We start from the raw sequence: 25,910 nt of genomic DNA, 5'->3' as shown, positions 1-25,910 counted from the left end.
CAAGAACATACCTTTCAGTCTTAAAGTGTGCTGAAGGTGTGGCGTCAGGTACTCCTTCACATGCCAGTGCCTTGGTACAGTGGTCATTGATGGCTTGAGCGAGTTGAGGTTTGTCAGCCTTCCTCAAGATCTTGTTGTCCTCAAAGAGGGATGGAGGGTATGGACTGAGCTCAAAACTCATCATGTCCTCAAGTAACAAATCACCTATCTGGGATACCACCAGGAATCGCTGGAATAGCACATTGGAGTCGATGGTTCTGTGAGGAGCAACCCGGAGAGCATTAGAATTTCCCAGGGTCTTTGCTTTCTCTGTCCTCTTGATGGAGAAGGAAAACACAGGTTGTCCAATAATTCTCTCGATGATTTTGTTCCCAACAGCTTCATATTTATGCACGTTGATGTCTTCGCTTGCCACGATACCACTTATGATATTTCTCAATGCAGGATCAGAGGAGAAAAGTGAAAATGCATTCAGCTTTGTGCTTATCTTCGAGAGGTCGAATACATGTCTTTCAATTCTGGCACCAGTTGCTTCTTTATGCTGTTCGCTTGTTGCGTATGTGAGATCATTGAAGTCGTGCATGGCGAGGTTGACCTCAGATGTTATGGGGCTGACATTGTCCACAATGCTAGGTGTTCCTCTGTCATCTTACTCCCATGAGTCAAGCCACCGGTGCTCTTTGGTGATTTCATGAGTGTTTGTTCGATGACGAGATCACAGCTGAGGCCTGCTCAAAACTGGTTTGTTCGCCGGATCACATGGACGCCATTTTGAAACTTCTCATACACATCTGGGTGTTTGCTCTCCAGTTCACTCATTTCTTGTACGTAGAGATAAGCGGACTTCTGGTAGTTGTAGTGTCCAGCTGCTGCAAATATTGGCAAGGCATCAGCAACAGCTTGCAAGTGATCCTTCCAAGACCCAGTGCGATCTGCCTTGATCATTGCCCGAGCAGTATGGAGCATTTTCTGATAACCCAGCCACAGCTTACTCGTTTTGGATTGTGCAGCAAGTTCAGATTTATTTTTTTCAAGTTCATCAGTGATCTTCACAATTGCAGTTGATTCTTCAAGACTTTCAAGAGAGATGTCACCTGTTAGCAAGGACGAATACATTTTCTCAATGTCTTCTACTTGGAGCATGAACTCAGGATTTTCCTCCACCACAGATGCCACAATAATTCGATGAAGACACTTGCTCACCAGTAAATGGCCTCGGAATGCCCTCTGAACAGATTTTCCGGACATTATATGAACTACAGCATTTTCACCGTATACCAGTTCCAGGATGTTTTTGAGTCCTGTTCCCGCCATCAACGTGCCTATTGCTCCAGGTAGATTCATGAACGTGTGAAATGTACCCAGCCTAAGCACGATCCCCTTCAAATGGCTATTCTCTGGTGCAGCACTGATTATCTCGGCAGCTTTCCAGTACAGCGGTTGATCAAACGTGATCAGAGGAGGGACATGGTGTCTGATATGTATCCAGGCGACAAGGCTTGCATTCTGTCCACTTTGAACTTCCTGTCCAACATGGCCATCAATCATTGGCAAATACAGAATGGAGGATGCGCCAGGATGTGTCTGTCCTCGGTGAAGGATGTGCATCATCCCCTGCCAGCCTGGTACAGTCTGTTTGAAATGGAAGGATAGCTCCCAGAAGATCTCAACTCTCATGTCACAGACTCGGAGATCTGGGAGGTCTCGGAACTTGATGTTGCGCAGAACATTGGTTGCAAAGCCATATTCTTTGATATCAATTTTTGACATCTGTACAATGTTCAAACTATATCTGTGTTTCAATGATGATGTAAAATGAAGTGAAACTCACAAAACGAGAACATATCGGGCCCAATACATATTTGAAATATCATGCTATATATCATTTTTGGCCCTATCACTGGTGAAGAATCACTTCAAAAATTAAATAAACCAATGTCACCCGTAGGGTGACCCGTATCTTGCCAAAAGGTGACCACGGTGACTTCTTTAAGGTCACACTGAGGTGAACAGAGCTGCTATCCACGAGGAGCGACTCCTTGAGGAATATCTGCCGACGAGAGATTCCGATCAGAATCGTTCTACAGAGTAACCATGAAAAATATGCGTTTGCCTCATAACGTCACCAAATGACTTCATAATGTCTCAAGCTTGACATATCTAGAAAGCACTCATCGAGGTGTTCAATTTGAGTTACTACACGATATGGTTCCTAAAACTTGAAAATTTGACCTTGGGGTCAAATATTTTTGACCTTTGGCGCTAACCATGAAGGTCAAGGCCAATCGCCACCAAAATTAATCAGCTGAGCGCCAGACCATGAACTATATTCCCATGAAGTTTGAAGACGATCCGGTCAAAATTACTCAAAAAATAAGGGTTTCGTCGACTCCCCTGATTTGCGCCAAAGTGACCTTGAACTTTGACCTTTGACCTTGACCTTCAAAATTTTGTGCACTGAAAGGGACCTCTATAGGACTCTGATATGCGAAGTTACAAAAATTTCCAATGACAACTGTGCTCTGCAGAGTGATTTATACGTGATTACAGACCAAAAAAAAAAAAAAAACATATGAAGGTCAAGGCCAATCGTCACCAAAAATTAATCAGCTGAGTGCCAGACCATGAACTATATTCCCATGAAGTTTGAAGATGATCCGATCAAAATTACTCAAAAAATAAGGGTTTCGTAGACTCCCCTGATTTGCGCCAGTGACCTTGACCTTTGACCTTGGCCTTCAAAATTTTGTGCACTGAAAGGACCTCTATAGGCCTCTGATATGCGAAGTTACAAAAATTTCCGATGATAACTGTGCTCTGCAGAATTTTTTATACGTGATAACAAACAAAAAACAAACAAAAAAAAAACATACAAGCTGACTAACATCTTGCAAAAACTTCGTTTTGGCAAGATAATAACTCTCATATCCAGATGTGGATTCAGATCTTCATCAAAATGAAATTATTCTATCTTGTCTCACACCCAACGTGTCCACCAAGTTTCGTCCGAATCCATCCACAACTTTTTGAGATACAATGCTATATATCGTTTTTAGCCCGATCCCTCAATGGTGAATAATCACTTTAAAAATTCTCTGATCCTAATCTGGATCTTCACCTTGTCACACATCTTTGTGTCCTTGTCACACATCCAACCTGCCCACCAAATTTCATCCAGATGCATACACAACTTTTTGAGATATCCTGCACACCAACAGACAGACAGACACAAGTAGGACTGAAAACATAACCTCCTTCCACCTTTGGTGGTGGAGGTAAAAAGGATATTTTATAATATGTAGTTGTTATTCCTACCCAGTTCCAAACTGTCATTCCGCTGTTTCACAGGCAGGTTGATTCATGAATGTGTGTGTGTTTAAACTGGTGTCCCATGTGCTGGCATTAGTTGGTGGACATTAGAGATCTCTTGGTGTCCTTCAAGAAGAGTGGGCAAGCTATCTCCATCACCATCGCTAAGTTCCAAATTCTTGCCCTAACTACCGCTGGGAAAGCATTCGCAAACCACCCTGCATGACCCTTACTAAGAAATTGCTTTGTTAGAACCAATGTTCTGAAGCACAGAATATGATAAATTGGGTGGTGGTGTTTTTGCTGGTGTTGTTGCTGCTGCTGTTGTCTTGGCTGTGGTTGTTTGTGTATTATTTCCGTGTTCTATTGCATATTTTTAGCTTACCTCGAACATGATTCGGGGGGGGGGGGGGGAGGGGCTTATGGTCTGTCGCGTTGTCCTTTCATCCTTCTGTCTTCACAAACACTGGCAACTTCTCTGAAGCTACACACCCAATTTTGATGAAACTTGACCATCACCTTCATCACCTGTAATGTACTAAGGTTTGTTTATGACATAAAAAATTGGGGTTGGGGAGGGGGTCTAAAGGGGGGGGGGTTGCTCCCCAAAATAGGTATTTGCTTTCTTCGAAACTACACACACAATTCCGATGAAACTGGACCACAACCTTCATCACCCGTGATGCACCACTGTTTGTTCATGGTATTAAAAAAAAAAATCCATTGGTATTTACTTTCTTCTCTGTTACATATTTTGTGGGTCATCCGCATCTACCAGTGGTTCCCTGGTTTTCTTATCCAGGTAAGTGCCCAGGGGTATTGCCCATATTTTAATTTCTATAACTTTGAGACTTATTACTGTTGTATGATTTAGTGTGCTCCTTCCATGTCCATCATGCTTTATTCTTAAGGGTTCCTGCTTTTGTGGGATAATAAAAATGGTACCGTTGGAGCTGCTATATTAAGCTCTAAATCTCATTTCTTCTTCTTTCATCACGGTAAAACGGGCATCTCGATGATTAAATGGACACAAATTTTTGTTCCAAGTAAAGAGATGATTTGCTTCCCAACCAATTAAATTGAATGGTACCATATTTAGCTCACCTGGAACATGGTTCCGGGATGCTTTTCAGATGGCGCATCGTTCATCCACAAACACTTGCAATTACTTCTCTGAAACTACACATGATTTCAATGAAATTTCACCATAACCTTCATCACCTGGTATGTACCAAAGTTTGTTCATGGCAATAAAAAAATTTGGGGCTGGTGGGGGGGGGTGGTGGTCTTCGGAGGGAGTTTACCTGGGGGTTCCTCCCCCCCCCCAAAAAAAAAGAAATGGGTATTTGCTTTCTTCACAGAAATCACACACACAATTCCGATGAAATTTGACCACAACCTTTAATTAGTAACAAGCTAATTCAAGGAAGTCAGCTGGGTTTACTGAAGGTAGTTCCTGTTTAACAAATCTTTTAGAGTTCGATGAAGCAGTTTCTGATTGGGTGGATGAGGGAAAGGCAGTGGACATAGTATATCTCGACTTTAAGCAGGCATTTGATGAGGTACCACATTGGAGATTGTTAGGCAAAGTGAGGGCTTGTGGAGTGGCTGGTAATGTCGCTAATTCGATTGCAAACTGGCTTAGTAATAGGAAGCAAAGGGTGCCTGTGAGTGGGAGGATGTTGGGAGAATGTAAGTAGTGGGGTACCTCAGCGATCAATACTCGGACCATTACTATTCATTATTTACATCAACGATTTGGATAATGGGGTAAAGAGTCAGCTTTTCAAATTTGCAGATGACACAAAGCTTGGAGGTAAGTGGAATTTTTGATGTGGAATTTTTAAACCCACCTTGTTGTGATCGTTGTCCTCCTGAAGGATTCTACTTGGCCGATTGTGGAATCCTATTTGACTTCAGGCAGAGTTTAACGTTTGTCTGATTTGGTTATAAAATCCTACATAAAACCCTATCGACACTGATAAAACTGATGTCCACACAAGTCCTTCCTTGTGAAATAATTTATTTTCTAATTATACACCATACACTTCTCACCCTCGTACAATGGACTTAAGAATCCCCATTGATTGCAATATTATTTGGTTCTATTTAATTTATTCTTACTTTAGTTAACAGTTAGACCAACCCGATTCAATTCACTTCCACATTACATCAGACAGTTTTAATCTAACTTGGTACTTGGTCAGTTCCAAGGAGCACAAGCCACTGAGATTCTAATACTTTCTCAAGTACTTGCACTCAAACAATTTTACATTTCAAAGCATTTTATACTTTCATGAGAGAGAGGTTGGGGGCTATTCACCCAGACTGCAGACGTGTCCTTTAGACGAGAATCCACTTCGTACATTTCTAGGCAAAGGTTCGTTTATCAGCTCGGTCACTCTGCTCCAGAACAACACATTTCTTATCATTTAGGGCAAAAGTCTTTTGGCCAGAAATGACAGCCAATTCAACTTGCAGCATAAAAGTTACATTTTCTAAAACTCCATTTGTTACAATTTAGAATACATTAATATAAATTTTTCCCCCACAGTAGATAGCAGAATGGGTGGTGATCAGATGCAGGAAAGTATTGATACTTGCAAAGATTGGGCAAAATATTGGCAGTTGAAATTTAACCTGAGCAAGTGTAAGGTGTTGGGGATGGGAAAGAACAATGAAAATAGAGATTACAGGATGCATGGGGCAATTTTGGAGTGTCACACAGGAGAATAAGGATCTGGGGGTGGTAATAGATATGGGAGATAAGCAGGCAGCACAGTGCCAGTCAGCAAGAGGTAGAGCAAATAGGGTTTTTGGCTTTATTCGGAGGGGGATTAATTATAAATCAAAGAGGTGGTGTTAACATTGCACAGGAATTTAGTGAGGCCACATCTAGAATATTGTGTGCAGTTTTGGTCACCACAATTCCAGAAGGACATAGATGCCATAGAGAGGGTTCAGCGCAGGGCTACTAGATTGATTCCGGGCCTAGCTATACTCAGCTATGAGGAGCGGCTGAAGAAAGCAGGGCTTTATCCACGAGAGAGGAGGTGGTTACGAGGAGGTATGATAGAGATGCTCAAGATAATGAAAGGTATCGATAAAATAAGTGCAGATGAATTATTCAACAGAGTAGACAGTGATAGGACCAGGGGCCATAGCCTGAGAGTAAAGACTAGGAGAGTTTGATGGTAGCAAGGCAGGGGACTTTTACTCAGAGAGTAGTTAATGCACGGAATGGCCTCCCTGGAAAGGTCGTGGCAGCAGAAAAAGTAGATAAGTTAGAATTAGATCGGTACCTGGAAGTTATGGAGATAGAGGGGTGAAGGGATGTTGATAGGACTTTTTTGGTAGTTTGAGCATTGATGGGTGATTGTGTGCATGTGTATGGAATGCTGTTGGTGGGGGGTCTTGTCAAGGGGTGTTGTGTGGTTGATGTATGTTTTTAACCGTGACAAGAATGAATTGATTAGATTTAGGTGAGGATCCGGATGAGAATCCGGACGCAAGAATTTGTAAGTGATTCTTCACCATTGAGAGACAGGGCCAAACACGATACATAGCACGGTCTCAAAAAGTCGTGGACTGATTCGGACAAACTTTATGGACACGTTGGGTGTGTGTCTCGGAAAAATTGATCAAATTTTGGTGAAGATCCAAATCCGGATCCAGATCCCATAATTTTTTGAGTGAATCTTCACCATTGAGAGATGGGCCAAAAATGATATACTGTAGCGCATGATATTTCAAAAATGTATTGGGCCCGATATGTTCGCCTGGTTCAGGCATTGTGTGCTGGAGGTATGCGCTCTGCTGAGTGCCCTTCCAGTTATATATGCACCCACACTGTGTGCATGTTTTTGCTTCATCTATGTACATCAGGTTATTTTTTTTTATTATTTAAAGCACCATCATGCACAACCCAAATATAGGGATGTCTTTACTGGTGTGAAAAGTCTGGCTAATACCGAAATTACGTGTAAAAACAAAACTATATTTATTTGGCTTTTCTGTGAATAACAATTATAGGGTGTCAGTGGATGGCCAACAGTTATGCACACTTGCCTTTCTGTCCAGCTGGAGTTTGAATCTCGATCCAGTTATGAACTGTCACCCCAGTCATATGCATGTTTTTGTTTCATGTGTGTACATCGGGTTATGAGCCTGTTCCCGCGAAGTGAAAAGCAGGGGTAAGCAATCAGTCACGTATGTAGAAGGTACGTACGTGTTTGCATCTTGTTATTCCCTTTAATTGCCATCCACTTGTTGGATTGACACAATTTTCACCAAAGATTGAAACTTGGCTCCCATCCCATGGGGAATAAGTGTTTTTTTTTTAATCTTGGAGGTGCCTTCGTTATGACATATTTGCATACAAAGAACATTACATCCAATGAGAAATATTTTGAGGGTCATCTCAGGATAAATTGGTCAACAGAAAAGAAATTGACATTGTTGGTCATGTCGTTCAGCAGCTATATATATATATATATGTATATATGTATGTATATGTATGTATGTATGTATGTATGTATATATATATATATATATATATATATATATATATATATATATGTATATATATATGTATATATATATATATATGTATATATATATATATATATGTATATATGTATGTATATGTATGTATGTATGTATGTATGTATATATATATATATATATATATATATATATATATATATATATGTATATATATACACAAAAGAAAGACCCACTCATCTCTCACCTGTGAATGGAGGGAATAGCCGATCAGTTCTCACCCCATCAACTAAACTCAGGTGGATTGGATTATATAAATAATTGACCCCTCCCACACTACTCTCGCCAAAGAAGCTGCATAAAGCAACCTAAGAAGGTCGAAACAAGGTAAGCGCTTAGCTGTTTCAAACCCTTCGTAGAGTTCCTCCATAGCTGTAAAGATGTTCACACAGAGTATACACATGAGAATCCCAATGCTACACACCCCCTCAGCTGCCGGACCGGTTTCTTCGCTTATTGGCGAATAATCAGGGACAGCGCAGACAGCAATGCATACCAATGAGGCTCCCAAGCATGTACCATGTGCAAATGTCAAAAGCAGTCAATATATAAATGATAAAGACCCACCCACATCTCTCACCTATGAATGGAGGGAATATCCAATCAGCTCTCACCTAATCAACTAAACCCAGGTGGTTCGGATTATATAAATAATTGACACCTCCCACACTCCTCCAGCCAAAAGCTGCATAAAGCAACCCAAGAAGGTGTACACAAGGTAAGTGCTTTGCTTATGATGATGATGAAGATGCTGATCGTGAATACCCTGATGATGTAAATAATGATGACTGAGATAGTGAAGCATATAAATAAGCTGATTCAAAAATATGATTTATTAGAGGATGAAATTATTTTAAAAGAAAACGTACAATATATATTACAACATGCTAAATCCAAGTGATTTACAAGATCCTGAAACTTTGTTTGGAGGAAGTCGAAGAAGACTCTGCTGAGCCAAATAAATATGTGAGTTGTCTAATGTGCTCATGGATGGGATTAAACAGAGTTAGAAGCTTATTAAACAGTGTATATTCTGTGATTGTATTCTCATTAATCACCTCAAAAAATATATGAAGGATAATTATTATTTCAAAATTACACCCAAAATTAATTATTTTAAAAAGGCTGATAAGAGAAATTAACGTTAAGTATGAGAGTGATAATACACCTTTCATAACAATAGAAGAGATTAATAAAATTAGGTTGATGTTCCACAGATTACTGATACATATATATATGCACGAGATTTCCCAAATATCTTTCAAAATTGCTCGCCTTATGAAAGAACAGGGTGATGAAAAAAAAATATTGTTATAGATATTCAAAAATGTACTTCAAAATCAACGGTTGAGCTTAGAAATAACTACAAAGTGTATTTCACAATTGATAATTCATTGGGGAGTTATTGAGTTTCTTCTCAAAAAAGATTGAAACTAATGGAATATTTTGCAGTGATAATGTCATTCAAATATCCTCATGTATAAATTCGGTATTTTGTGATTTGATTGATGGTGCTTATAACGGTGGTGGTGGTGGTCGTATGGCAGCTTAGCTGCCGCAGTAGTTATCATTTTTTGAAGCGTGACTGTCGCTGATGCAGTGCCCCTCGACCAGTACACACACTGGAACTGGTACTCATTTCGCCGACCTCGGAAGGATGACGGGCTGAGTCAACCCCCTGGTTTATTAATTCAGCGGCTGATGGGGCTTGAACTCAGGACCTGAGGATCCCAAGCCGCCACCCTAACCACTGAGCCAACACCAGGCTACTGCTTATAACGATGGACTAAGAACAAATACAATATATTCATTTAGCACATCCTCCATTCCAAATGGTTATACATTCAATCTGAAACCAAAAAAATCTTGTACATCTACCTGTCAGGAAAAACCATATACAGAGTCAATTTTAGGATAACCGATCAAGATAATTGTATGATTTCCTTCAATGGAGAAATTATATCCATCAGAATCCACCTTCATGAAGTTTTCCAACAAATGAATACAATGGTTAATGTGAGGAAACGCGAGATGAGAAAATATATAATAATTAATAAAGATATGGATGAGATGTTCCTTTCACCAAACTATAAGGGTGAAGGTATGTATCTTGGTAGAGGATGCTATTAACATAAGAGACAGCAGGGTGTAGGACATCAATTTAGAAATAAAAGGAGATTGGATAATTGATACTCTCATGGGTTTCGGTTCAACAATTCTTAAACACAAAGACCTAATAGGCTGAACCGCTTCTGTCGTGGGAAACGTTGTGGGTGCTACAAAAAGTACAAAAGGTGCTCAAAAGGAATCCCATAAATTACAAGCAATCAAAAAAATTAAGAAGGGCAAAACTCAATTGTCTCCGCAAGAAAGAGAGAAAATAATCCAAATATTCTGGTTGGGGTTTCAAAAGATTTAATTTTTTTTATTACATATACACTACCAGTCAAAAGTTTTAGAACACCCCCATTTTTCCAGTTTTTACTGAAATCTAAGCAGTTGAAGTCCAATAAATAACCTGAAATGGTACATAGCTAAAGGCCCGGTCACACCTTGACGTTTTAGCCAGCGATGGCAACGTATTAAAATGTATGTAAAACGCTGGCTGACGTTGAACTTTTGATATATTTTTTTTTAAGATTCGGACGTATTCATAACGAGTTGGTCGCATGCATAACATATTAGTATTGGACACAGAACGTTTCGTTGTGTTATAGATAACTTATACCAACGAATGCTGAACCTGTTGTTGGCCTACACAACCTATGCCCAACGATAGTCTAACTTCGGCATAGCGCGTTGCACGCATCGCCGACGATGTCGTGACGTAGCCTATTAAAAGGCTGATGCACAACGATTCGAATCATAACTGCCGTAGAAATGGAAGTGACAACATCGCGGTCACACCTTGGTGATCTTGCCAGCGTATGCCGACCTAAGAAAAATGTGTCTAAAACGTTGGGGGCACGTCAAATACGGTATGAGTAAGTTTGGTATACGTGAGTAGAACGCTAAAGTATGCTATCATACGTCGTAGTAAGTAGAGTACGTCAAGAAATTTTAAACATGTTCAAAATTTTACGAGGTACTCGGCGTATGACACACGTTCCGCATGCGATGGGGATAAGTTTTACACACGATATGCGGACGCTTACACACGTCCACAAAGGCTACTTATAAGCTACTCATAAGTCGAAACACGTCGCGGTAATGTCTTTTTTACGCGAAACTTATTTCTAACTTATGTTTGACGTGCTTTGAACCAATTCTTTATGTAGTCCCAACACACATCGACGTATGTAGACGTATTCCAATGACGTCTTCCGGTCGACAAAAAAAATAAAAAATGAATGTGTTTCTAACTTACAACTGCCAAATAAAGACGTGTTCCCAGCAGTTTTGGGAATTGGTGTATATAAAAATGCTGCTCATAAAAGGGGAACCCAACAGTGTTTTCGAGTTCCTTTTTGAGTCGATGTCCATGTCAGCAGTAACAGTATTAGTATTAGTATTAGTTTGTTCATGTTGGCAGTAGTAGGTGAGTGTGAGGGGGAGGGTGTGGGTTATGATGGATCGTCCTTGCGTCCGCGTGTCCACGGGTAGGTTCATAGGCTGCCACTCAACGATTTAAATGGCTGCATCTCCACGATTGAAAGTAGACGCTTGCGCTCAACAATTGGATTTTTTTTTTTACACTCAACGACTTTTAAACGGTACCACTCAGCTATTTTCATTGTTTACAATGAACGATTTAAAATGCTGTCACTCGCCTTTGTTTTTTGACGCTGGCGCTCGGCAATTTTAATCGTTTCTATTGAACGTGCTAAATCGCTCAAACCCCACTATTGAAAGTAGACGCTTGCGCTCAACAATTGGATTTTTTTTACACTCAACGACTTTTAAACGGTACCACTCAACTATTTTCATTGTTTACAATGAACGATTTAAATTGCTGTCACTCGCCTTTGTTTTTTGACGCTGGGGTTTGGAAATTTGAAGCGTTTCTTCTGAACGTGTTAAAACGCTCAAACTCGACTATTTTAAATAGACACTGCTGATGGACAATTGGAATCATAGCCAAGCTAGACATCGAAGTGTGAACATCCTCGTCATGCCGAAGAAAAGTTTGAAGAATGCTGCAAATAAGTGTCCTGGCCGTGGCCGTGGACGCTGACGCAAGGACGATCCATTATACCGACGTCTTTCAGCCTATGAGTAACTTAAAAGTAACGTCTGTCGATGTGTGGCAACGATCGCGTAACGTGCCAACAACACGTTAATCATAGGTTAGAAATAAGTTTCGGGTACGCTAAACATTACCTCGGCGTGTCTCAACTTATGATTAACTTACAAGTAGCATGTGTTGACGTCTGTCAACGATCGCAGACCGTGCATACAACTTGTGGCCAGCGTAGCGGAACGTGTGAGTCATACGCCGGCATACGTCGTGAAATTTCAAGCATGAAAAAATTTGAGGACAACCAAAAAGTACAACGTATAAAGCCAACGTACAACGACGTATGGCAGTGTTTTTCAGCGTGCTCTCAATGTTATCAAAACTTACCCATAATGTATTCAACGTGTGCCAGCGTTTTAGAAAAAAAATTCAAAAATCGGCATACGTTGGCTAAAACGTCAAGGTGTGACCGGGCCTTAACCGGTAAACGACCAGAGGTTTAAAAAAAAGTTTAGGTTACCAAAAACTGAAAAATAATGTAAATTTCAGAGTTTTTTTTTTTTAAGGCCCTTTTCAGGGAACAAGGAAGGGGTTAGTAACTGCAACTGTTCTGCAGCAATGGAAGTAAATTAAGCCTTGAAAGTTGATGCAAACAAATCCAACAGGTCTCCCAACTACAAACCCTCTGTCTATATAATAGCAGTGTTGGAACTGACTGTGTTGCTACACCCTCTGAAGCATTATTTGGACAATATTGCACTGCAGGAAGTAGTATATTGCTATCATAATGGCGAGAAAAAGACAATTAACAAAGGAAGACAGACAGACCATTATAACCCTTCAAGTGTAGGTCTTTTCTTTGGAGAAATTGCAAAGCACGCCAAGGTGTCAGTGAGTACAGTTTCCTACACCATCAAAAGGCACTTGGAAACTGGAGGAAACTGACAGGAAGAGGTCTGGCAGACCCAAAGCCACAACACAATCAGAAGACAAGTTTCTGAGAGTTAACAACTTGCGTGATAGGCAGCTCACAGGACAGCAGCTTCAAGCATAGCTTAACACTGGTCAAAGTAAGGAAGTCTCTGTTTCAACTGTGGAGAGAAGACCGAGCTGCAAGTTTGACAGGTCGAGTGGCAGTAAGGAAGCCATTGCTAAGATGGCAAAATAAGAAAAAGAGGCTTGCCTGGGCCATGAAGCACTGCCAGTGGACTACTAAAAACTGGAAGGTCTTGTGGACCGATGAATCAAAATTTGAAATGTCGGTTCATCACGCAGAGGTTTTGTATGCCGTTGAGTCGGCGAAAGGATGATTCCTCAGTGTGTGACACCAACTGTCAAACATGGAGGAGGAAGCGTGATGATTTGGGGCACTTTTGCTGGAACCAGAATCTGCGACTTGCACAGTGACTGGCACCCTGAACCAAAAGGACTACCATGACATTTTGCAGCGCCATGCAATACCCTCTGGTTTACACCGAGTTGGTCAGGGGTTCATCCTGCAGCAAGATAATGACCCAAAACATACCTCCAGGCTATGTCAGAACTACCTGAGAAGAAAAGAACAAGACGGTGGGCTTCAAATCATGGAATGGCCAGCCCAGTCTCCAGACTTAAACCCCATCGAGCTAGTTTGGGATGAACTGGACAGAAGGGTGAAAGCAAAGCAACTTGCAAGTGCAACACATGTGGGAACTTCTGCAACAGTGTTGGGAAGAACTTTCCGAACAATATTTGATTTCCATTGTAGAAAGAATACCACGAGTATGTTCGGCTGTTATATCTGCAAAAGGTGGCTACTTTGATGAGTCATAAATTTAGTTTAAATTTTGTTCAACAAGACTATTCCATGATTTCTTTTTTATCTGCAATTGTTTATTTGTTCGATGCTTTAATTTCAGAGTACATAGAAACATTAAACTGCTTAAATTTCAGTAAAAACTGGAAAAATGGGGGTGTTCTAAAACTTCTGACCGGTAATGTATACAAGTATGGAAGCAATTGATAGTATCTGTGATTTGGATGGTACCACTGAAAAGGAAGACGACTTCAAGGTAAATGCTAAAACAGGAACAGACTGGAATACAAATGGAACAAAAAGTTTTCAAATAAATAATCAACAAACTGACTTGAATCTCAGTGATAGTTCTTTCATCCCCTCTTCCTGTGCAGGCTGGAGTTCCTCAAGGTAGCGTTCTGGGCCCTGTTCTTTTTCTGGTTTTCATCAATGATCTCTCGGACTCTCTGGAAAATCCTCTATTTCTCTTTGCCGATGACTCCACCCTCTGCCGTACCATCTGTCATCCCTCAGACCGGCAAGCAGCAGCTTCTTCGCTCACTGCAGATCTGGATAAAATCACAAACTGGTCCAACACGTGGAACATGTCTTTCAATCCAGACAAATCTCACACTCTCACTATGTCTCTTCGAAAGGACCGTTTACAAAACCCCCCCATCCACTTTCTCAACAATCCTCTGGAAGAAGTCTTTTCTTTCAAGCTTCTGGGTCTCACTATCTGCCATGACCTTTCCTGGGAAAGTCACATTTCCAACCTTGCCTCAAAAGCCAGTCGCCGACTGGGAATCCTCCGTCGTGCAAAGTCCTTCCTCGGCCCTCTTGAGCTCCTGACCACTTACAAAGCTTTTGTCCGTAGCCTGATGGAGTACTGCTCTCCCCTCTGGGCTGGTGCTCCTGCCTCCCACCTTTCTCGACTTCACGCTGTCGAAACCAGGGCTTTTAAGATCATTGGCATCTCCCGCAATGAAGCTGAGTCTTTGGGCCTCTCACTCAATCACCGCAGGTTGGTCGGTGGTCTTTCTGTCTTCTACCGACTCCTCTCCAGCCTTGCCCCCCTGCTCTCTCTGTGATTTGTCCCAACCACATTTCCACAGGGCGCTCAAGGTCCGCCGACAACCCCTTCTGGTAAAACTACCAAAATCACGAATCACTGCTCATCTTCACTCTTTCATTCCTCTTTTTCCCGCCTTTGGAATAAACTTCCTCACTCTATTCTTTCCCATTCTTCCCTCCAGGCTTTCAAAACAGCTGTTCACCACCACCTCTTATCTTCCCCCATCCAAATCCTCGATCTTTTCTACCCCCGATAATCCACCCAAGCCCACTTCCTTCAATTCTCCTGCTTTCCTTCCTGAAAGTCCCTTTAATGTCCATCTTCCCCTCGCCATGTTCCCCATCCCATCCCCATCCCTCTCCCTTCCACAGTTCACCTGTGTCTGTTCCCCAATGTTTTGTCCCTTCCACTCCCGCCCCTCTTGTCTCATGCCTCCTTGCTGTGAGTTGTGTGTTAGCTCTCATACGAGCCTCGACCAAGGTATACAAAAAAAAAAAAAAAAAAAAGAAGTGATAATGAAAATAGACTCCTTTTTGGTGTTTCCAGTGCTTTCGCTGTCCAGAATAAGTTTGTTATTGATGAAATGAGTTGGTATATTAGTGAATACACTTCTAATCTAAAGATGGAAGAGATGTTGAATGGAAGACTTAATTCGAAGAAACCGCTAAATGTATCGTACCTTAAAAGAAGATGTCCACAAACTGAACTGAACCAAACCACTTGCACGTGGAATTTGGGTGTTCTTGAAGGAAATCCACGATATACCTCTGGCTCATTTTTAAGAAACCACATGGAGATACTGCTACTGATAATGCATTGAGTGATGATGCCAAAGTGAAACAACTTCAGGTTTCTCTGGTTGGAACATTTTATCTGAGATAGATTCGAAATTGATTAGGATAAAAGCGATTATGCCGAAGCTTACACGTCCTTCCAAAATGTGTGTAAAAGCAATGGTAATAAAGAACCCATTTTGGATATGGTTGCATATAAAAGCCTACATACAATCTACGTGATTGACCTGAGTGCTTAAAAGGAAACTATAAAGTCCAATCGAGTAGATACTCTTCCCTATATATTGAAAGAGGAGAGAGTGAGGAAGTTGATACATATCGTTTCGAATCTGGAAGTCTTTGCACACAAACAGACAGCAGTCCCCGTAGCTTAGTTATTTCGATAAGTATGTGTTTATAGTTAGACTCCCTCCTTCTGTCTAATGGGAATTTCGTGTGTGCACTGAGTTATTTTTTTGGTTAGGTTTTTACAAGTACAACAACGCCACCGTCCCTCACTCAACTCAGTCACCATTGCCCATGTGTTTTTGGCTGAGGGTGTGGGCGGAGCCTTCACTTCGGATCGAGGCTCCGCTCCAAGGAAGGGCATGGACCGTTTCCTCTAGCCAATGAGCGGAGGGCGAGCACCACATGCGCGCCCCAGCCAATCGGGAGGCTGACCACAAGTCGTCTGACAAACCCTCGTCCAATCAGGAGGCGAGGGGCGAGAAAAGAAACCGATCCCACCTCGAGAGAAAAAAAGACGAGAGGACGGCAGACAGGAGTGTTAGTGGCGATTGCGGCGCGGTCTGTGGTCGTTGTTGAGTGGTCTGCAGTCCTGGTGGCGATTGCGGCGCGGTCTGTGGTCGTTGTTGAGCGGTCTGCAGTCTTGGTGCTGACAACGCCAAGGTCGTGGGTTCGAGTCCCACCGTGGTGGTTCGGGGTCGGTGTGACCGCACGAGGCGGGACAGGTACCCTGGCCCGGCTCTACCGAATAGACCCACGGGGTCCAGTTTATTTTGGGTGTGTGTGTGTCCGTGGGCCCCGTTTGTAAGTAGAATTGTATAAGTGTTTTCCTTTCCTTGTAAATTACATTTTATTATTCGGATAACTCTGCTCTTTTTGTGCTCCCCCTCCCTGATTATTGTTATAAATAAACCCCTATTAAATGTGCCAGCTCGTTTTCTGTGCTTTCTCAAATTGGCCGAGCAAGGTGCGTATTGAGAACGAGTAAAGCCGTTCGTGCCGTAAATTGTTCATTTGGTCCGGCGCGACTTTGGTAACTTCTGCTCGGTTCCGAGTCACTAACAGCAACTCGGTTCGGACAAAGTCGGCCGAGGGTGTGGTTTCCCTGGTAGTTGGACGGCGTGAGTACTTTGGTAAATTGGAATTCGACAAGTGGACCCGACCTCACGCCATCGAAATATTGGCGCCCACGGTCCTCTAAGTGACCCGTGACCTTTCGGAGTTGTCCGAGAATCCCGACCTAAATTCCGGGTGTTCGGTGGGAGACGACTCCACTGCTCCACCTAGTAGTTGTTCATTGCCACCGAACCCCAGCCCACAACAATATTGCTTGCTTTTGGAAGAAACAGAATTAAAGATTAATACAGATAATGGTTTTTAGGTCGCCTGTTCGAAGAACAGAGAGCTATAGCGATACTCCCGGCGTGAGCGTCAGCGTCAGTGTGAGCGTGAGCGTGAAAATGTTAAAGTTTTTGATGCAAGTTATTTCCTTTCTAATGTTTTTATCTACAACACTTTTTTACTGATTACAATATACAAATACATGTATTGCTTTAAAACTATTTGGATCATACTTCACTGCAATGCTTTATAAAAAATATTATTAGACTCGTCTTTTAAAAACGATAAATGTATAAACAGGTGGGCATTGGGTGGCTTTGACACCAACTCTCTTGTTTGATTAGTCTCACATTTTTTTGTGAAGTCAATGATGAGGAAAGTGCCAACTGTGATGTATGTTAATCAAATCAATCTTGATAAACTGAAATTATGCATACAAAATCAAAAGTCTTGTATAATTAACTTCAATACAATTTAGAGAAAAGGAGCTGGAAGAATTGATGTTTTGCTCACAAGAGAACATGTGAAAATCTTGAATGATACTGGCTCACTGAAAATTAAAATGTCAAAACTGATGTTGAAGACTTATTCAGTCATGGCTGACAAGTGGAGGATTTATTATTTCCCTCCCTCTTTTATTAACAGGTCTTGGTGCAGCAGGAGCTTTGACTGGTGCTATTTCCAGTGTTAAAAACTGCTAATGAAAGGAAGGCTCAACTCCAGTTTCAAAAAGAGACGGCAAGACATTACAGAGTTAGAGAAACAAATTAGTGGAAGTGGTGTAATTGTATATTTTGTTGAAAAACTTGAAAGCCTACCTGATAAAGCAAGAATGTTAGTTGGAGATTTGCTTTCTTCTATCACACAAGCTGATGTAAAATTAATGAAAAGGGGTAATGGATTATATCTTTCTCATAAATAAATGAGCATTGATGAGTAGTTTAAACAATTTGGAAAGAATTCAATATCAAATATAGAACTTGCCAAATATTGTAAGAAACTAAAAATTGATAATGTGGTTATTTGTATGAGATTAATTACCAAAGTGGTCTGGAAATAGAAAGAATATTATTATGAATTTAGAAGATGATGATACTCCAAGATTCTATTATGAATTTAGAAGATGTTCGAACCATGGGGGTATGATGTGAATGGTTCTCAGTGGGTTTGTAGTCATAATAGTTGAGACAATATTATTTTGACAGTAATGGTCTTCCACCACCTGTTGAAGTAATGAAATTCTTACGGAATGATGTTTATCATACATTTCAAGTCCATGACTTCAATTCTTATTGTTGCGGACAATTATGTTTTTACGTATTTATCTCAACAATAATCAGGATTTTTATGATATTGTTATTAATCTAATATAAATGACTGATGTTGGAAAAGATGATTCTACCTTTGGTGTATCCCAAGAAATTGATATTGATTTGCCAAATTATTATACAAAAGGGCAGGTTGAATGACAGAAATACAATATAACAAAAATATTAATGTGAAAAATGCTTTTAAATTAGCCAATTATCCAAGCCCGACCGATGCAAATGACTTGGTGAGATTAAGTAATGTATCACAACATATATTCTTAATTATAATGGCTGCGTATTCCAAAGATACAGAAATGTTGATTTTTATCTCTGGGTCATACAGAATTCACAGTTCCAATTTCAATTAAATTTTATAAAGAAGGGTGTGTAGTTTTTATGATAATAGAACCTTCGGGGTATGATATGAATGATTTTGGGTATAATTGGTCGTTTAAAATATACCTACAAGACCTGGAAGAATTTAATCAGTCTCGTGAGGAAGAATATTATCTACTTGGTGGAGATAGAGATTTGTGGAAACACTATTGGCAAACACATAAATGAATTTAATAAGGCTAAAATCAATAACAGTTTCTCACCATAGCTTAAGTCATGAAAAGACAAAGAACAGGAATTTACATCGTAAGTAAGGGAATACAAACCGATTTAATAATAGGAAGATGGGGAGGTATTACTAGTCATCATATTAATCTCTTGTATATTTCTGAAACATAATTTTTGATGCATAAATTACATCAACAAGACTTTAAGAAAACTATCATTTTTGTGTTCAAGCAAACCTACAAGAAAAGGGTATTTGGTATTTTTTAAAATACATGTTCTGCAACATAAGAATGGGGGTTTCTCATCAAAAGATTGTCTTTATACTGATATGATGTTGATAAACCAACAAGTTTGGATTTAACTAAAATGTTAAATAATGAAAAGACACTAAAGTTGATGAAATTTAAAACTCTTTTCGAAATCCAGAACAAATATTATTGGTTTCCTGTTACTAAAAAAAAATTTGGATACAGAAATATCTCGAAATCCAGATGAATATATTGATATTCTGCGGGTAGATGGTTCAAGGACTGAGAAACTAGGGAAGATAAGGAAGAAGATGAAGGAGAGGGAGAAGAAAGGATATATTTGTGGGGAGGGAGTTAAAAATGGTCTTCAAGAGTTAAATGAGATTGGCGATGAAAGGTTTTCTGCCGAATAAATGATTCTATCTAACAAATTGAGATGCTTAATCTTAAAAATCATAGTGTGTTTTGGTAATGTCATAAATCAAATATTATTATTCTTCCAAAGTCTTCGTTGTAGAATTGCAGAATAATATTATAGAGATGGTTACTGACATTGCGATGAAAAAGGATACAAAATAGGTGATATATGTGGTGACTGGTAATTTGGTAGGAATAGGTGCAACACATTTTTAATGTAATAAAGTATTGAATGAAGAAGACATCAAAGAGAAGTTAGAGAAAATAGATGAGTTTGTAAAGAAAGATATGGTTATTAAAATGAGTGATTTCAACATAAAAGAAAAAAACCTAACAATTAGAAATGTTAACTAACAAATATTTTGAAAAGGTTGTTGCTACAAGGAAAGGAAAAGACGTAGATGAAACATCTTTTGCCTCATAAATGGAGGATAGAATGAGATTTTTTTTTGAAGGATGCTTGTTCGGGTTCCTTCTGACGACTCCAATGCAGTATCTATTTTATTTGGTCTTCCATTTGATTTGAATTTAATATAATTTTTACTCTATTCTTAATTTAATTAACTAAAGAAGACGTCATGGGTCAGGTTTCCGATCAAAGCGGGACGTCTTGATACCCGGTCATCACTGCCAGCAGTCATAAAGGGGCAGTAGTTATAGTGTTAAGAGCGTACATCAAAAACCGATCAACTGTGGAAATTTAAACTTTACCACATGTTACATGACCATTTGATGAAGCGCATATGACTTGCATGACGCATGCCCCCTCAGAACTTACATGGTGAATTAAACAAAGTCTAATGCACAGAAACGATCGCTTCCTCGTGTTAGAAATTTGAATCGTTGCAATCGCTTCAGCCTTTATTGTGCTTCTCTGATGAAAAAGTGAAGAAGAAGAAGAAGAAGAATAAGAAGAACAACAATTTGGCATTTTGACGATCTCCCGATTTATAGTGTTGTGATCTATTCTGGCATCTTTATCAGCCTTGGTAGTTATGAAAACACTCGAACGAGAATAAGAGCTGCTTTGTAAAGGTTTACGAATGTGCTCTATAGCAGACTTTTCATAGTATAATTTGTATGCATTTACCTCAGAAGTGGAGATAGATGCAATTCCAAATTTTCCACCAGAAAAGTTGGCTCGCACGAAGTCCTTCTCAAGACTGTGTGGGGTAAGTAATCTATAAGTACCATCGAGTTTAAATTATCATATCAGTAGGGGACAGGTATTGCAAAGCAATTCTCGCTCTTGTTGCCCACAACTTGCATGACGTGAACATCAAAACTGCATTTAGGCCGCTGCATATGATCCTCAATGTTGTCATGGAGCTTAAACGCTGTGGATGTGGTCAGTCTGGTAATGTCTGCCATGTGAACTATAATGATTGTGGTAAGCAGTTTGTGCATGAAACAGGATGTACGCTGTCTGATGAATTAGGTAGCAGGAACTGGAAGGCAGACATTCACATGCAATGCAGTCTTCGGCAATTGTGTATCATGTGGCTGAAACAGGACACAAATTTAAGTTGCAATAAAAATTAAAATTTTTTTTTATTCCAAACAGCAATGCAAATAAAAATAGGAAGCTTTCTTTACTACATGCCTGGCATACCAAATTAGTTCCTGCTGAGCTGACAGAGCACACGGCTATTTCCAAGACTAGATTGTACTCATCAGAAGATTTTGGGAGAGGCAATGCACAAGGGAGTGAAACCATTCTCAAGGAATGGGAGATTACATGAATTACTCAAGGAATTACATGAATTTGGGCACATTATGATTGAGTGTAGTGACTGACAGAGGGAAGGAGAAGATCGGGGGAGGAGAGGGTAGGGGAAGGAGAGGGTAGGGGGAAGAGAGGGTCAGACCTTTCCCCAACCCTCTGCCAAAAGCAATTACTTATTTTTGAGGGGAATGGGAGGGAAATGACAATAAAATTATGGTGTCAAGAGAGCGTTTGGAAAGAGCGTCCCCCCCCCCTCTCGTCCCCCTCTCTCGTCCCCCCTCTCTCGTCCCCCTCTCTCGTCCCCCCTCTCTCGTCCCCCCTCTCTCGTCCCCCTCTCTCGTCCCCCTCTCTCGTCCCCCTCTCTCGTCCCCCTCTCTCGTCCCCCCTCTCTCGTCCCCCCTCTCTCGTCCCCCCTCTCTCGTCCCCCCTCTCTCGTCCCCCCTCTCTCGTCCCCCCTCTCTCGTCCCCCTCTCTCGTCCCACCTCTCTCGTCCCCCTCTCTCGCCCCTCTCTCGTCCCCCTCTCTCGTCCCCTCTCTCTCGTCCCCCTCTCTCGTCCCCCTCTCTCGTCCCCCTCTCTCGTCCCCCTCTGTCCCCCCTCTCTCGTCCCCCTCTCTCGTCCCCCTCTCTCGTCCCCCTCTCTCGTCCCCCCTCTCTCGTCCCCTCTCTCTCCCCCCTCTCTCGTCCCCCTCTCTCGTCCCCCCTCTCTCGTCCCCCCTCTCTCGTCCCCCCTCTCTCGTCCCCCTCTCTCCGTCCCTCCCTCCCGTCCCCCTCTCCCGTCCCCCTCTCCCGTCCCCCCTCTCCCGTCCCCCCTCTCCCGTCCCCCCCTCTCCCGTCCCCCCTCTCCCGTCCCCCCTCTCCCGCCCCCCTCTCTCCTTTCAGCTTTTCAAAAAACAGCTTTCAAACCTTGGGAAACAGCTGAAACTGATGAAGAACGATATAAAACCTTGAAAAGGCACAAACTCAGGTCCCCAGCGTCGATTGTGATGTCATACCAAATGAAGAAGAAGAAGAATTGTGACGTCAATCGTGCAAAAAACAAACAAAAAATAAATAAACATTAATTGTGATGTCATAGCACCGTGTCCTGTCATTGGTTGACAGATAAATGGCCGTAACTTGGGAACCGCTTGTCCAATTGATATCAAACCTTGAAAAGGCACATACTCAGGTCCCCAGCGTCGATTGTGACGTCATACCAAACAAAGAAGAAGAATTGTGCCGTCAATCGTGCAAAAAAATAAATAAATCAACATTAATTGTGATGTCATTCGTGACATCATAGCACCGTGTCCTGCCATTTGTTGACAGATAAATGGCCGTAACTTGGGAACCGCTTGTCCGATTGATATCAAACCTTGAAAAGGCACATTCGCGGGTTCCCAGCAATATTCCTGGCAAGTTTCAATCAGATCGTACCTGTGGTCGTCGAGACACGGCGGTCACAGACAGACACACATACAGACAGACCCACAAACACACAGAGATTGCTGGAATTATAGATAGATGATAAATTTGGGGGTATTAATTTGGTGCTTTTATTTTAGCCACAGTGTTTGGTGCTGTAGCAAGCAAGTAATCTAAAGGCCTGACTATATCTCCTGCACATACAGTGGGGAGAACAAGTATTTGATACACTGCCAATTTTGTAGGTTTTCCCACTTACAAAGCACGTAGATGTCTAATTTTTTATCATAGGTACACTTCAACTGTGAAAGACGGAATCTAAAACAAAAATCATGAAAATCACATTGTATGATTTTAAAAATAATTAATTTGCATTTTATTGCATGAAATAAGTATTTGATACATCAGAAAAACAGAACTTAATATTTGGTGCAGAAACCTTTGTTTGCAATTACAGAGATCAGACGTTTCCTATAGTTCTTAACGAGGTTTGCACAGACTGCAGCAGGGATTTTGGCCCACTCCTCCATACAGATCTTCTCCAGATCCTTCAGGTTTCGGGGCTGTCACTGGGCAACACAGACTTTCAGCTCCCTCCAAATATTTTCTATTGGGTTCAGGTCTGGAGACTGGCTTGGCCACTCCAGGACCTTGAGATGCTTCTTATGGAGCCACTCCTTAGTTGCCCTGGATGTGTTTCGGGTCGTTGTCATGCTGGAAGACCCAGCCATGCCCCATCTTCAATACTCTTGTTGAGCGAAGGAGGTTGTTGGCCAAGATCTCGCAATACATGGCCCATCCATCCTCCCCTCAATACGGTGCAGTTGTCCTGTCCCCTTTGCAGAAAAGCATCCCCAAAGAATGATGTTTCCACCTCCATGCTTCACGGTTGGGATGGTGTTCTTGGGGTTGTACTCATCCTTCTTCTTCCTCCAAACACGGTGAGTGGAATTTAAACCAAAAAGCTCTATTTTGGTCTCATCAGACCACATGACCTTCTCCCATTCCTCCTCTGGATCATCCAGATGGTCATTGGCAAACTTCAGACGGGCTTGGACATGCGCTTGCTTGAGCAGAGGGACTTTGCGTGCGCTGCAGGATTTTAATCCATGACGGCGTAGTGTGTTACTTATGGTTTTCTTTGATACTGTGGTCCCAGCTCTCTTTTAGGTCATTGAGCAGGTCCTGCTGTGTAGTTCTGGGCTGATTCCTCACCTTTCTCATGATCATTGAGGCTCCACGAGGTGAGATCTTGCAAGGAGCCCCAGACCGAGGGAGATTGACTGTTATCTTGAACTTCTTCCATTTTCTAATAATTGCGCCAACAGTTGTTGCCTTCTCACCAAGCTGCTTGCCTATTGTCCTGTAGCCCATCCCAGCCTTGTGCAAGTCTACAATTTTGTCCCTGATGTCCTAAGACATGTCCTCACCCCACTCCCTGATGTCCTTCTCATGATCATTGAGGCTCCACGAGGTGAGATCTTGCATGGAGCCCCAGACCGAGGGAGATTGACTGTTATCTTGAACTTCTTCCATTTTCTAATAATTGCGCCAACAGTTGCCATCTCACCAAGCTGCTTGCGTATTGTCCTGTAGCCCATCCCAGCCTTGTGCAAGTCTACAATTTTGTCCCTGATGTCCTGAGACAGCTCTCTGGTCTTGCCCATTGTGGAGAGGTTGGAGTCTGATTGATTGAGTGTGGACAGCTGTCTTTTATGCAGATAACAAGTTCAAACAGGTGCAGTTAATACAGGTAGTGAGTGGAGAATGGGAGGGCTTCTTAAAGACAAAACTAACAGGTCTGTGAGAGCCGGAATTCTTACTGGTTGGTTGGTGATCAAATACTTATTTCATGCAATAAAATACAAATTAATTATTTAAAAATCATACAATGTGATTTTCAAGATTTTTGTTTAAGATTCCATCTATCACAGTTGAAGTGTACCTATGATAAAAAAAATACAGACCTCTACGTGCTTTGTAAGTGGGAAAACCTGCAAAATTGCAGTGTATCAAATACTTGTTCTCCCCACTGTATATGACCAGAAATGAAGTGTTGAATGATTGATTTTCCCCTCACCATAACTTTGGCATTCTGGAGCTGCAGGTCCAGCACTGCCGACTCTGCCGGTCCAAGGGTTGCAAGCACATTGTGTGATGTTTTTCGTTGTTTTTGTTGTTGTTTTGGTGAGTGCAGTTCAGAGGCAGTTGTGAACAGCCACATGGAACAATTTGTCCAGCATCAGAGCTCTTGCCATGAACTCTTTGGCTTTGACATAATGCTGGATGAGAAGCTTAAGCCTTGGCTCCTGGAGGTGAACATCTCACCGAGGTCGGTGCACTTCATGCCTGTGTGACTGCCCATCTATCTGCCCTTTTCTCTGCTCTTGTAATAATTTGTTGATGGTTTTTTTGTCACTCTTGGACGTTCCCACAAGAAGTTATTGACATGCTGACACCTTGTGTAGACCAAGGTCATATACTGGTTGTTCAGTGAATTGGAAAGACCTTGGACTGTTTGTTTATTTCTTTATTATCCATTTTCAGCCTGCACTCTAGCTCAGCCTTGGATATCAACATAAAGGGGCAGCTCATCAAGGACCTACTGAACTTGGCTGGAATACAACTCCCTCAGAAGTAAACTCCTTTTATCTCCTCACCCTACTCTTCCCCTGACATCACCCACCCTCCATACAAACCTCCTCATTTGTTGTTTGGGATTAAAGCCAGAATCAAACCTTTTTATTATTATTATTTATATATTTTTTTCAATAAACTGTCATTCTTATGAGTCCCATTAATAATAATCGGACCACGTGTCCTGAAGCTCGCCTGGATCAGGAGCAAAAGTCACTCAAACCACCTGCAGACCCTCTTGGACTGATTTTTTTTTTTAGCTCACCTGGAACATAGTTCCGGGCAGATTATGGGATTGTGCAAAGTTTGTTCACGACATTAAAAAAAAATCGGGGTTTGAGGTGG

The 25,910-nt window shown here is 41.4% G+C and overlaps 1 protein-coding gene across 7 annotated transcripts in view; it reads left to right on the top strand.

The window, feature by feature from the left end:
- The window catches only part of LOC147031766 (tubulin monoglutamylase TTLL4-like), a 118,027-nt gene that overhangs the window by 50,407 nt on the left and 41,710 nt on the right, over window positions 1-25,910 (top strand). For all 7 annotated transcript variants that reach the window (XR_015054151.1, XR_015054152.1, XM_085867031.1 and 4 more), the window contains 2 exons: window positions 25,126-25,260; window positions 25,476-25,565. Coding sequence is in view for 5 of the 7 variants with exons in the window: in XM_085867031.1 (XP_085723157.1) it covers window positions 25,126-25,260; window positions 25,476-25,565 (225 nt within the window). In the remaining 2 variants the exon portion in view is untranslated. The remainder of the gene's footprint in view (window positions 1-25,125; window positions 25,261-25,475; window positions 25,566-25,910) is intronic.

This window comes from Eptatretus burgeri, chromosome 2, assembly GCF_056783735.1.
Source record: "Eptatretus burgeri isolate ZD-2024b chromosome 2, Ebu_testis_v1, whole genome shotgun sequence".
NCBI lineage: Eukaryota > Metazoa > Chordata > Myxini > Myxiniformes > Myxinidae > Eptatretus > Eptatretus burgeri.
Note: the sequence above shows the minus strand (reverse complement) of the source record. Positions and strands in the feature narration are given on the sequence as shown.